This window comes from Leucopleurus acutus, assembly GCF_964270905.1.
Source record: "Leucopleurus acutus genome assembly, chromosome: 3".
NCBI classification, from domain to species: domain Eukaryota; kingdom Metazoa; phylum Chordata; class Mammalia; order Artiodactyla; family Delphinidae; genus Leucopleurus; species Leucopleurus acutus.
The window spans coordinates 43,230,995-43,243,790 of NC_139145.1; the positions used below are offsets into that span (position 1 = coordinate 43,230,995).

A 12,796-nucleotide genomic window follows, 5' to 3' on the forward strand; every position below is an offset into this window, starting at 1 on the left:
AGTGGAAAAGTTGGGATTTGAATCCTAGTAGTCTAGAGCTGTGGATTAAATTGTTAAGTGAATAGAGCAAGTTGCAGAAGAGGACGTGTACTACAATCCTATTAAAAGACATCAGTAACACAATCCCACAGACAGACACACAAAACTGTACGCATGTATGTGTGTGGGGGGGTGAGAGTGTAAAACATTCTAGAAGGATTAACATCAGTTGTGGGAACAGATGGGCTTAGAGAAGCAGGTGGGGTTTTCACTTTTTACTATAAATACTTCTGTACAGTTGAATGTGCTACAATAAGCATATGTTACTCTTAAAAATTTGTCGCTCATTTTACAGGTTATTCCTCCCGTTAGAAGTTCTCTGACCACTGTTAACAATCTTCCTTAATAATTTAAACTGGCTTCTCATATGGCATCTGGTTACTACATCTCTAATAATCAGCCAGCTAGACTAGTACTTCAAAACACATTACCGTCTGCAGGAGCAGAAAATATCTAGGGGTAGAGGTCTCAAAGCCATGTGCAAAGATAACAGATATTAACATCTAAGGTCAAAGTACTATCTCCAAATCTAGGGACAAAGCTTAAGAGGGCCGGCTTCAGAGACAGAGAGGTCCACAGGGCACTCCTGGGATCAGTTCCCCAGAGGGCGGGCCCGCCCGAGAGCTCAGTGTACAGTGTGGCTGGGTGGAGTCTGCCTGCCTGCTCCCTGCACGCTCCCCACACCCTACAGCCCCTAGAAAGAGGGCGGCCTCAATTAAATTAATCCATGAAGGGAAGTAAATCAGGAAACACCAGTGCTGGAGCCCTTTAGGAATGTGGGTCAGGAGTGTAGCTGTCATGACAGCTATAAACTGAAAGAAGTCTAGGATGAAAAACGTGAATTGGGGAAGAAGAGCTTACGACCTGTGTTTGGAACACAAGAGGGAACCCTGATTCACGGTGACTCATCTTGATTCTGGCGGCAGAGAAAGATCGCTCCAGCGCAGAGAAGCTGCCACAGTTAGCTAGAAATACTTCTTTTCAAAAACCCTGACCCCAGTGCTTGACTCTGTTCTCACCAGGCAACTCCCTGTGGTAGTATCTGGACCCTGACAGGGCTCTCCACTTTAGAGAGTGCCTGGTACAGCGAAGACGCTCAGTAAATAAGGAACCCACGTCTGTTCTCGAGCCATGATTATTCTCCTTCAGAAATTAATACAGAGAGTTCTGGCTTACTAGTTAACCTGTGCATTTAGTTAGTCTGTATCAGTCCTCAGGGCCTGACAACTGTGGGAGGACCTAAAGAATTAGCAACAGGGTTTATAAACCTGCAGACAGATTTTGAACTCTAATGATCCCCCCCCAACCAGAGCCAACCAAAGGGCCTTGACTGAAATGGTTAGGGGCTTTGCCCCTTTCCTGAAAAACTGTTTACCTTTATGGGTTTTCCTATGAGCTACAAGAGTAAAATCTGGAAAAAAAATTGTAAAAATGTTATAAGAAAATAAAAATCTCCCATAAATCCCATCACCCACAGATGAGCTTTCTTAAAATACTTACGTATGATTTATTTGTGTTTATGTATGTGAGCGTGTGTATGTATCTATTTTAACACAGTTTGGGTCACACTATCTACATTGTTTTTTTTCTCTTAAGCTACTGGTACTAAAAAAAAATTTCCTTTAGTATATTCAGTAATATGGTTTTTTAATGGCTACATAAAATGGCCATTGACATACGTCATTTATTTAGTTCTCTATTCCTGTTGGTTATTTTAAATTGCTCGCAAGTTTTCATCATTATAGACAACTCGTAAGTAATTATCCTTATATATTACACTTTTTTTTTTTTTTTTTTTTTTGCGTTATGTGGGCCTCTCACTGTCGTGGCCTCTCTCGTTGCGGAGCACAGGCTCCGGACGCGCAGGCTCAGCAGCCATGGCTCATGGGCCCAGCCGCTCCACGGCATGTGGGATCTTCCCGGACCGGGGCACGAACCCGTGTCCCCTGCATCGGCAGGTGGACTCTCAACCACTGTGTCACCAGGGAAGCCCTATATTATACTTTTTGAGCTTCTCTCTGGTTATCTTCTTAGGATAAAATCCTAGAAGTAGAACTGTTCAGTCAAAGAGTATAAGCAGTTTTAAAAGGCTTTTGTTACATAGTGACAAATTAGTCCCAAGAAAAGCTGAACCACTATACACCTGTTTGTGTCAAGTCTGTTCCTTGTGCCTTTAGCAGTTACTTCATTATCATGGAGAAAAGTTCTTAGCCAACTTGCGAAATGAAGAGCTATATCCTTCTCTTTCACGTTTCATTGATCGCTGGTAAAGCGGAACACTTTTTCTCCTGTTTGTTGGCATTTATATTTCTTAGGCTGTGAGTTTTCTTTCATGCCCTTTTTTCTTTCTTTTTGCTTTTAATTAATTATTTATTTATTTTTGGCTGCATTGGGTCTTTGTTGCTGCACGTGGGCTTTCTCTAGTTGCGGTGAGCGGGGGCTACTCTTCGTTGCGGTGCGTGGGCTTCTCATTGCGGTGGCTTCTCCTGTTGCAGAGCACGGGCTCTAGGCACTCAGGCTTCAGTAGCTGTGGCACGCGGACTCAGTAGTTGTGGCTTGCGGGCTCTAGAGCGCTGGGTCAGTAGTTGCGGCACGCGGGCTTAGTTGCTCCATGGCATATGGGATCTTCCTGGACCAGGGCTCAAACCCGTGTCCCCTGCACTGGCAGGCGTATTCTTAACCACCGCGCCACTAGGGAAGCCCTCTTTTTTCTTTTGATATGAGTGTCCTTCTAATCTGAAAAAGTGCACTAAAGATTGTTTGTTGCATATACCCTCAATCTGTGACTTTGTGTTTCATATATATATATATATATATACTATGTGTGTATGTTTAACATAAATTTTAGCCATTTCTGTTCCACTCAGTGGGGAATTTTTTTCTCTCTCTTTCTGCCATTCTTTTCTGAGTTAACAAGGGTATAGAAAAAGCATCTGTGAAATCATGTGGAAACATATTTCTGCATGGAGTACTTTGATTACATTTAGGTTACTTTGGAGAAAAATATCTCCATGCTCGCTCTTTCCTTTCTGTTTTTTAGAAGCTTTTTACTTATTTGTTTATCACAGTGATTGTGAAAGGCAGCTCAGCTAAAAAGACAAAACAGCTATGCGCCCATTTTATAGATGGGAAAACAAAGACCAAGATGTTAAATGTCCAGCACTAGATTATGCAACAATTGAGGGGTAAAGCTGGAAAGAGGAGTCCTTCAACTCCCTGACAGAACATTAATTCATGATAGCACTGGGCAACAAACCAGGTCACCTCAATTTTTCCTAGAAACAAATACAAGCAATGCAATACAGTTAAACTCTCCCAACATTAAACATGTAGCAGAATTTCCCTGTCACCGACCTAGAAGTTATGTGAGTTCCCTGAACCCCAGCAAGCTTGGACGTTAATATTTTTAAAATGTTTCTCTGGTCTACAGGAGGACTAAGTTTTGGACTATTTCTTAAGGGCTGGGAGACTTATAAAACTGGCATTTCCTCTCCGGCAGAATGTCTAGGCTTTTGTTTGTTAAACATCAGCATTTGACAAATTGAGATTTCTATCAGTCCCAAGAAATAGTGTTCATCAGAACAGGGAAGGAATTCACAGACTTCTAAGTGGAAACACATGCCGAAGCCTGGGTGTGAGAGGCCAGATTCTTGTAGGATGACACCAACAGTGGAGCAGACACATTTATATGTCGCTGGCTTGGGGGATTTCTCCCTAGAAGGCAATCTTTAGAGGATCTCCTGTGTTCAGCCCCGGAAGCCCAAAAAAGAAAATGTGCATATTTCACAGTACCTACATTCTCTCTGTGGTGACTAAAGAACCCAAATGTCACTAAATGTTTAGTCACTGTTTTCAGTAGGAGGTGGGTGGCCTGCAGGGGGTGTGGCAGGGGCTGCTCATCAGTGTGACACCTGGGCAGATGGGGCCCTGTCATGGGCTCCAACACTTGCCACGTTTTTCGAGAGAAGAGGCCGCCTTCTGCCCTCTGCGGAGGATGAGAATTCTTCTGATTCATGAGCTTTTGTGATGATAGGAGAGAGGACCTTAGGGATGCTAGTCCAAGAGCGGATCTGAATCCTACACCTTTTAAACAGTCGGTTTTGGGTTTTGTGGAACAGAACAAGCCATACTGGCTTGTCTCGCTGCAGTGCCCTGTTTTCTCTTCTTCCTGAATTCCTACCCTGATCCGTGCCCTGCCCCACCACCAAATGCTTGATTCAACTTGAATCAACTTGAAAGGAGACAGCACATGCTGTTTGTTTCATCCCTCTCCCCCTCCAAAGTATCTTCTTTCCTGACTGCCTGCACGGTTTGTGAGTTCTCCAAAGGCAGGGGTCCTGTTTTACTCACCTCCATGTTCAGGTTTGTAAAAATGAGCTTTAATTACAGATTTAACACCTGAGCTCATTCACCTTCAAAAATATTCGAACAATACAGATAAAGCTGCCTTCTTTGATCTCCCCACCCATCTCTGTCCCTTTCATCTTTCTTCAGAGGTTGCCACCATTATGAACTGGGTGTTTTTCATTTCCTAGGAAAAGTTTTACTTAATGTGGTTTTTTGATATGTGTTTAAAAAAATACAAATAGCATCACACTCCATGACCTGTAGTGCAACTTGCTTTATTCACCTAACCATGTGTTTATGGTCTGTCCACACTGATGCATCTAGATCTGATTTTTTTCTTTTCATTATTACGTAGCAGGTATTCATCATTCGAATGATTTTACCACATTTTATTTAGTCAACACTCTACTGATTGACATTTAGGTTGTTTCCAGTTTTTTGCTTTAACAAACAATGCCGTGGTAAACATCTTGTGTTCCTGTAAGAGTTTTTTTTAGCAAAGATACCCAGAGATGAACTGCCGGTTCACAGGGCGTGTGGTTCTAATTCTGAGAGATAACTCAGCAGAATTCTTAATACCTAACGGGGAGTGACAGATACTTGTCTGACTTCCTTCTTTCTTGGCAGGATAGATGATACTGGGTGCAGGCCTGAGAGTCAGCAAAACTCATTCGAGACCTGCCCTTGCCACTAACAGGCTGTGTGCTGTTAGACTTTCTGTTTCTCTCTGGGCCTCAGTTTCCCCATCTGTACAATGAGGAGGTTGGACCAAATGCTCTCTCTCCCTCTAAAGTTCCTTTTGGTTCTCCGAGTCCGTGATAGGAGGATCGTACCTGAGGGGTCCCCAGCCGCTCTATCAGAGGGACCAGGTGAAGTGGCGCGTACTTGGCTTCCAGGCGTTTCATCCGGACCTCCAAACGCTCCCCCTCTGCAAAAGGAACAGTAGGTAGAAAATGAGATTCAGGTCACACCGAGGGAAATGGGGAAGGAAGAACTCTCAGAGGACCTGGTGACGTATTTGTATTCCAGCACTTGGATGGAGCGTGTAGAACTGTTTTCCCTGGTTCTGGCAAGTGTGATCAGGACTCACTACAAGGAAAATGTTCTATTATCTGTGCCCAACAGTGGAATCATCTACCTCATGGGGTGGTGAGTTCCCCATCACTTGAAGGATTTAGACCAACCAAGCTAGACAGCAACTTACTAGGGAAGGACCAAGGCCTGGAGCATTTGGAGCACACATTTCCAATTCTGTAACTACCCAATAGCTGTCCAAAGCTCTCAACTTCTCCATTTCTGACCGCACATCTGAGTTTACTGGGATTAAGTGAGCATGAGGTGCAAATTCAGACTGGCCATTTAGCTGCTGTCAGTGGTTTCTTACCTTTGATGTAAACTCTAGGCAAGATGTTTTGGAAGGGTGCAGCATGGAGCAAATCACAGACTTCCTCCTGAGACTGAAAATAGAGAAGGAGGGAAAGAAAGAGAAAACCATTTTTATTTTAAACCAGGAAGAATTTTCATTACTAAAAGCTTGAACACTGGAGTCAGCCAGACCTGGGTTCAAATCCTAACACTTCTACTTAACTAGCTGTGGGATCTTAAGCACATTGCTTAACCTCTCTGAGCCTATTCATTTATCTGCAAAATGAGGATGAGAACAGTACCTATTTTAATGGGTTACTGTGAGAATGAAGTGAGAGAACGTATAGCCTCATAGCACAGACCCTGGACATAATGAGTGTGCAGTACATTTTCATTACAATCTTATAAGGAATTTGTTGAAAGAATTCAAAGTGGCAGTGGGATCAAATAGAGATGATGGACCCAGACTATGTTAATCTGGCTGGCTGTGAGGCCTATGGGCTCAAAGCAGGTAGCTAGACCAATCCTCCAATCCAGTAATACAGGATGCCTCTGTGTGAAGGCCTGGGTCTGGCTGCTTTTCTCCAGCCCAGACTCCAACTGGTGAGGGAAGAGGGACTAGGACCCAGACAGGTTTTGATGGGGACTCTTTATGCATAAAAGTAAAGGCTAAAAGCAAACGTGTACTACAAAGCCTGGAGGAGAAAGTTTGGGGGAGGACAGGCCTGGAAGATATGGTCAAATGGGCTTACTGTACCAGGACCAGCTAATGATCACTGGATTTCAGTGACGGGGAAGGGGACCTGCACGAGCCACCCTCCACGGGTCTTGGTTTCTCTTCTTTAAACTGTGTGGGGATCTGGATTAGGTAAGATCCAGCCTTCATTCAACTCTGATACTCTTGGCTTCTAAAGAATCTTGAGAAAATCAGGATTGTGAGGGCCCTTGGCTTTCTTAACCAGGCATGGGTAGAACATGGCCATCCTGGAAATCCAGCAGGCCAGCTGCTCAAGAAAGAAACCCCTAAACTCCCTCAGTCTTTGAAGTGAGGATGACAGAAGGAGGACAACTGAACTCTCCAGAGATACCTGCTTGATCTGACTGTCATTCTCAGTTTCTTAGCCAGAGGGGAAATTTCCTCACTTTCTTAATTAATCTGTTCCTCCCCAAACCAGTAAATTAAGCAACTTGGTCTTTACTGCTATGTCTAAGCTTAGATCCTTTGATTCATCATATAATCTGAAAACTTGCCTATTGATTATTCAGGCTACTCTTCATTCATTAATATGGTGAATTACATGGATTGATTTTTTTTTTAATTTTTTAAATTTAGTTTTGGCTGCGTTGGGTCTTCATTGCTGCACGTGGGCTTGCTCTAGTTGCGGCGAGCAGGGGCTACTCTTCATTGTGGTGTGCAGGATGCTCATTGCCGTGGCTTCTCTTGTTGTGCAACACAGGCTCTAGGCACGCGGGCTTCAGTAGTTGTGGTGCGCTGGCTCAGTAGTGTGGCACACAGGCTTAGTTGCTCCACGGCGTGTGGGATCTTCCCGGACCAGGGTTCGAACCTGTGTCCCCTGCATTGGCAGGTGGATTCTTAATCACTGCACCACCAGGGAAGTCCCTATATGGATTGATTTTTGAATGATTAACCAGCCTTGCATTCTTGGGGTAAACTTCACTTGGCTGTGATGCATTATCCTTCTTATGTATTGGTGGATTTTATTCGCTCAAAATTTTTTGGGAATTTTTACTCTATATCCATTAGAGACACTGATTTGGAGTTTTCAAGTGTCGTCGGTGTTGGTATTAGGGGGTAATGCCGACCTCATAAGTTGGAAAGAGTTCTATTTTTTCTATTTTCTGGAATTGTTATTATTTCTTCCTTAAATTTTTGGTAGAATTCACAAGTGAAACCAGCTGTATCTGGAGTTTTCTTTGTTGGAAGTCTTTTTTTTTTTTTTTAACTAGGTATACAATTTCTTTAGCACATATAGTACTGTTCAAGTTATCGATTTTTTTAAAGTGAGTTTTGGGGTTTTCTGTGACTCAAAGACTTGATTCCTTCCATCTAAGTTTAATTTATGGGCTTAGGGTTGCTTGTAGTATGCCTTTATTATCCTTGTGATGTCTGTGAGATCTATAGTGATATCCCTATTTCATACCTGATACTGGTAATTCGTGTCTTCTCTTTTTTTTTCTTGGTCTGGCTAGAGGTTTATGAATTTTATCGATTTTTTTCCCCAAAGAATCAGCTTTTAGTTTCATTTATATTTCCCTATAGTGTTTCTGCTTTCAATGTTGCTGATTTCTGTTCTTATCTTTATTATGTCCATTATTCTGATTGCTTTGGGTTTAATTTGCTTTTCTTTCTCCAGTTTCTTATGGTGGAAGCCTAGACTACTGATTGAACACCTTACTCTTTGTTAATATACTGTAACATTTAGGCTATTCTTCGATACCTCTAGTAATCAAGAGCTCAGTACTTCTGGAGGCAGCCCAACCCATTTTTGAACAATTCTAATGGTTACAAAGTTTTAAACCAAGGCAGCCTCCCAGCAGTTTCCATTCAAGATCCTTGTTCTGCTCTTTAGAGTACTACTGAATGTGTTTTTCTAGCCAGATTCTTCAGCTACCCTTCCATCTTTCTCCTCCTTTCAGGGCCGAGCACCTTACAAGAGCTTTCTACCTCTCTCTCCGTTTCCCAGTCTTCACTTCCCTTCACAGCAAACAAAAATATCATGCCCAGCTATAACACGCCATGGCAATGGCTATGACAAAGATTACTGAAGGCTGCTCTGTCACCAAGTTCAATGGATACCTTTCAGTCCTTGTACTATGGCATCTCTAATGTATTAGGCAGTGTCTTCTCTCAGTTACTATGACAATGAGTTCTGTGGTTTCCATTACTTTGATTTCTCCTTTTTAGATTCTTTTGCAGGTTTGGCTTCTAACCACCCTTTAAATGTTGGTTTTCTCCAAGGTCCCTCTTTCTTTTTTCTCCTCACTTCATTTTACCTACTTTGTCTCACCTACTCCCATGTCTACAAGCACTGCCTTTGATTCACCAGCTCTGTATTTCCAGCCAGGCTTCTCTTTCAAGCTCAAGACTTGGATATCTACCTACTTACTGGATATTTCCACTGGATATTCCACAGCTCCACATTTCTAAAGCTGACCTTCTTCTCCCCTTCTTATCTGAGGTTCCTTTGCTCCCAGAATGGCACAATAATCTCCTCACCTGCCCAAGTCTAAAACCCGGGGTTCATTTTTCGTCTCTCTTCCTCACGTCCCATGACCAGTAAGTGCTCATGTCTTGGATTCTCTCCACACTTCTCCACATTGACCACAACACTATGAGCTCCTTAAGGGTAGGGATGCCGCCTCTAATTTTACCTTTTATCCCCAGTGCCTAGGACATGATAGTCTCTCAATAATTATTTATTACTGAATGAATATTTGTTATCTCACGTTTCTTAGATGAATAAATGAATTTTTTTATCCACATGACTATCCTCCATATATGAGAATACTATTACATCCATTCATCCAACAAACATTTATTGAGTACCAGGCATTGTTCTAGGCTTTGCAGATATGATGTTGAACGAGATCGCTGTACTCACGTAAATTACATTGTAGTTGAGAGAGATAAAAACAAGTAAAACACACCAGAAAATTTCAGATAGCAGTAAGACACAATAGGGTACCAGGCTAGAGTGACTGGGAGTGGGGAAGGGACTACTTCAGAGAGCGTGGTTAGGGGAAACCTTTTTGAGGGGGTAGATATGTAAGTAGAGAATGGAATAAAGAAGGAGCCAGCCATGTAGATAGGAGGTGAGTGCAATGGTGCTGAGGCAGAGAGTAAGCTGGAGTATAGTGATGCAGGTAGTCATAGTACAGTCTTAGTTCCTAACAGAAGGGAGGGACCAGATCATGCGAGGTCTCATAGTATGGTATGAAGTCTGGAATTTAAGTGCAATGAGGAATTACGCAAGTATTCCAAGAAGAGGATTGGTACACATAGCCCTACTGCCAAGTTTTCTTATCTTTCTTGTTTACTTTTCTTCCAAAATTTTCAGGTGCACCTAGAAATGTCTTCTTACTAGGAAAGTTGCCCCCTTGCATGAATATCAACTTTCTATTTTGTTAATAAAACTGACCTTAGAAGCCACCTTAGGGGATGGAGAAAGGGGAAGAAGGTTCTGGGCCCCCTACAACAAGACCAATGTTGTTGCTTTATTCATTTTACATGATGAGCTTCCACTTCAGATTTCCTTGGGGGAGACAAGAGTGTTCCATTTAGCCCCCCTCTGCACCCTGCGCCTCCCACTCGAGTTTGCAACCTGCAGGACCAGAGGTTCTTTGGGGGTGCTTCCTGTTGGCATGCTTCCTGTGTATTCTCTACCTTGTAATGCCATTTGTTACTGAAGGTGAAGAAAGAGAAGGATGTGGTTTCCTCATAGAGGTGGGAAAGCATTTGCCTGGAAGGTCCCCAAGGATGAGCTATTTGGCCATTTGCATGATGAGGTGTCTACATACCCTGCAACGCCTTTTGTGGAAGGTGCTTGTTTGGCATTCATGAGCTGAGGCCATGGTGGCTGATAAAAATGTCCAGTTCAGAGCACACAAAAGCCTGTGTCAGGGATCTGAACAGACTTCTCTGTGGGCACTCAGGCTAATGCACACCACCTTCTCATCCAACCTCTATCCTAAAGGATGGCATCTGGCCTTCCACTCTGCTAGGAACCCACCCAGCGCCTAGACTGTGAAGGCCACCTAGAGTGGGTTTCTTCCCCACTCCCTGCCAGCTCTTTCTGCTCCAGCCACAACAGTTTTCTGTTACTTGAATTCACCGTCTGCATATTCATCACTGAATTTCTGCCTTCTCTCTGGAATGCTCCCTAACCTATCTCTCCCACCCTGCCTCCTTTGCTTAGTAAATTCCCACTTTTTTAAAAAAATTAATTAATTAATTTTTGGCTGCATTGAGTCTTCATTGCTGCACGCGGGCTTTTCTCTAGTTGCGGAGAGCGGGGGCTACTCTTTATTGTGGTGTGTGGTCTTCTCATTGCAGTGGCTTCTCTTGTTGCAGAGCACGGGCTTTAGGCGCACAGGTTTCAGTAATTGTGGCACGCGGGCTTCAGTACTTGGGGCGCACGGGCTTAGTTGCTCCATGGCATGTGGGATCTTCCTGGACCAGGGCTTGAACCCATGTCCCCTGCATTAGCAGGCGGATTCTTAACCACTGCACCACCAGGGAAGTCCTCCCACTCTTCTTTCAGATCTCAATTCAAGCATCATTCCTTCCAGGGAGACTTCCTGGACCACTGCAATACCTCCCTGTCCATGCGGTTCCTTTGTTATATGTCCTCAAAGAACCAAGCTCTTTTCCTTTCAGCATTTGAACTCAATTTGTATTATACATGCCCACATGTGACTATTTGATTAATATCTACCTCTCCCTACTGGAATGTAACCTTCAGGAAGGCAGGGACAATGATTATTTTTGACCATATTTTACTCGCAAGAGTAAGCACAGTGCCTGGCAGATAGCAAATGCTCAATAAGTATGTGGAATAAAAGTTGAAAGTCTGTGACACATAAGGGAATTGAGAATTAGGACAGAATCCTTCCTATTTTCGGTTTGCTTATGTAGGCATAGATGTTTCCCCTTATCAATAAAGGAAGTATTTTCTCTTCAATGTACTGATTACCCTGTATGAACACTACGTGAAGTATTTCTAGTAAATGCTCCATAAAGCTGGATTTTCAGGTGTCTTTTCATTTTCTATTCCTCTCTCTCTTCCTTCCTGTTTTTTTCCTACTTGTATGTATTTACTACATTTTCTACATTAAATATATATTACTTCAAAAAATTAATCTGGGAAAAAAATCTGAAAGTAATTCTTCTTAACTTTAAAGTAAGGAGCTTTTGGGGTCTTGATGCTGGAATCAGAGGGAAGGAAACAAAATCCTTGGTCATGACACTTGGCCCAGCAAGGAACAATATTTGCATAGGATTAATAACATGAAAAATACTTTTGTCTTTTTTCTCTTTTTTTTTTTAGGCTACACTTAAGGAACAAATCACAGATGCAGAACAAAATACAAATGTTACAAAAAATACAGCTGTGCCAGTATAAAGGTAAAAGGGTAGCTGACAGGAGGTCGGAGGTAAAAGTCTAGGAGTGGAAACTAGGACTGTTAATTTTGAGTCAAAATATTAAATAATGTTACTGAAAGAAGCAACAGAGGTGTAAGTAGATTATCTCTGATTACAAGGGAAAACAACAGAAGTAATAGAATGTAACATAATCAAATACTGAGAGGAAGAGAGGGAACAGATGTAAATGAGCTAAAAGTCTTATCTTTCCAACTAGGGAGAAAATAAGTATTGTTTAAAGTTGCTCATGAAGAAATAGAGGTTAGCCTCATATTATGAAGCGTTATGGAGATAACAACTAAAAGAACTAGAAACAGAAAGGATTAAAGCAGGTTGCCCTGGGGATTGAGATGCAGGCGGGGAGACGACCAGCGGAGGCAAGAATGATCTTTTTCACCATGAGCTCATCTGTACTATTTGATTTATCGTGTGCAATTAAGAACAGTTTAAATGAAACAAAATGAAGAGGCTGGATTAAATGGTTGGTAAGGGTCCCTCCCCTAGACTCTGTGCCAGGTGCTTTGTACCCGTTGCCTGCTTCACAGCTCTGAGCACCCTGTGACATAGGTCTTACAATTCCCATCCTACCTGTGAGGACGCTGAGACTCTTGGGGAGATGGAGTGTCCCAACCAGGTCCACACAGTGATAAGGAAGCAGCAGGGCTGACACCGAGACCCAGGGCCACCTCACTTCCACACCCACTGCTTTCCCATAGTCGCCTATGCAGCCAAAGCCTTGGGAAGCTTGAAATATACCCCCCGCCCCCATTATATATACACTTTATGAAAAACACATTCACTTATTAAAAATAGAGACAGGAGGAAATTACTTTAAAATCTCACTACATGCGAAACGTTTTAGCCTCACTCCTCTCTGGTAGG

At 42.8% G+C, this 12,796-nt stretch overlaps 1 protein-coding gene across 4 annotated transcripts in view; it reads right to left on the reverse strand.

Annotated features, from left to right (window-relative positions):
- CYFIP2 (cytoplasmic FMR1 interacting protein 2) overlaps nt 1–12,796 on the reverse strand; it is a 131,403-nt gene that overhangs the window by 7,617 nt on the left and 110,990 nt on the right. For all 4 annotated transcript variants that reach the window (XR_014326133.1, XM_082837337.1, XM_082837338.1 and 1 more), the window contains 2 exons: nt 5,771–5,843; nt 5,220–5,314 (listed from right to left, as the gene is read on the reverse strand). Coding sequence is in view for 3 of the 4 variants with exons in the window: in XM_082837337.1 (XP_082693463.1) it covers nt 5,220–5,314; nt 5,771–5,843 (168 nt within the window). In the remaining variant the exon portion in view is untranslated. The remainder of the gene's footprint in view (nt 1–5,219; nt 5,315–5,770; nt 5,844–12,796) is intronic.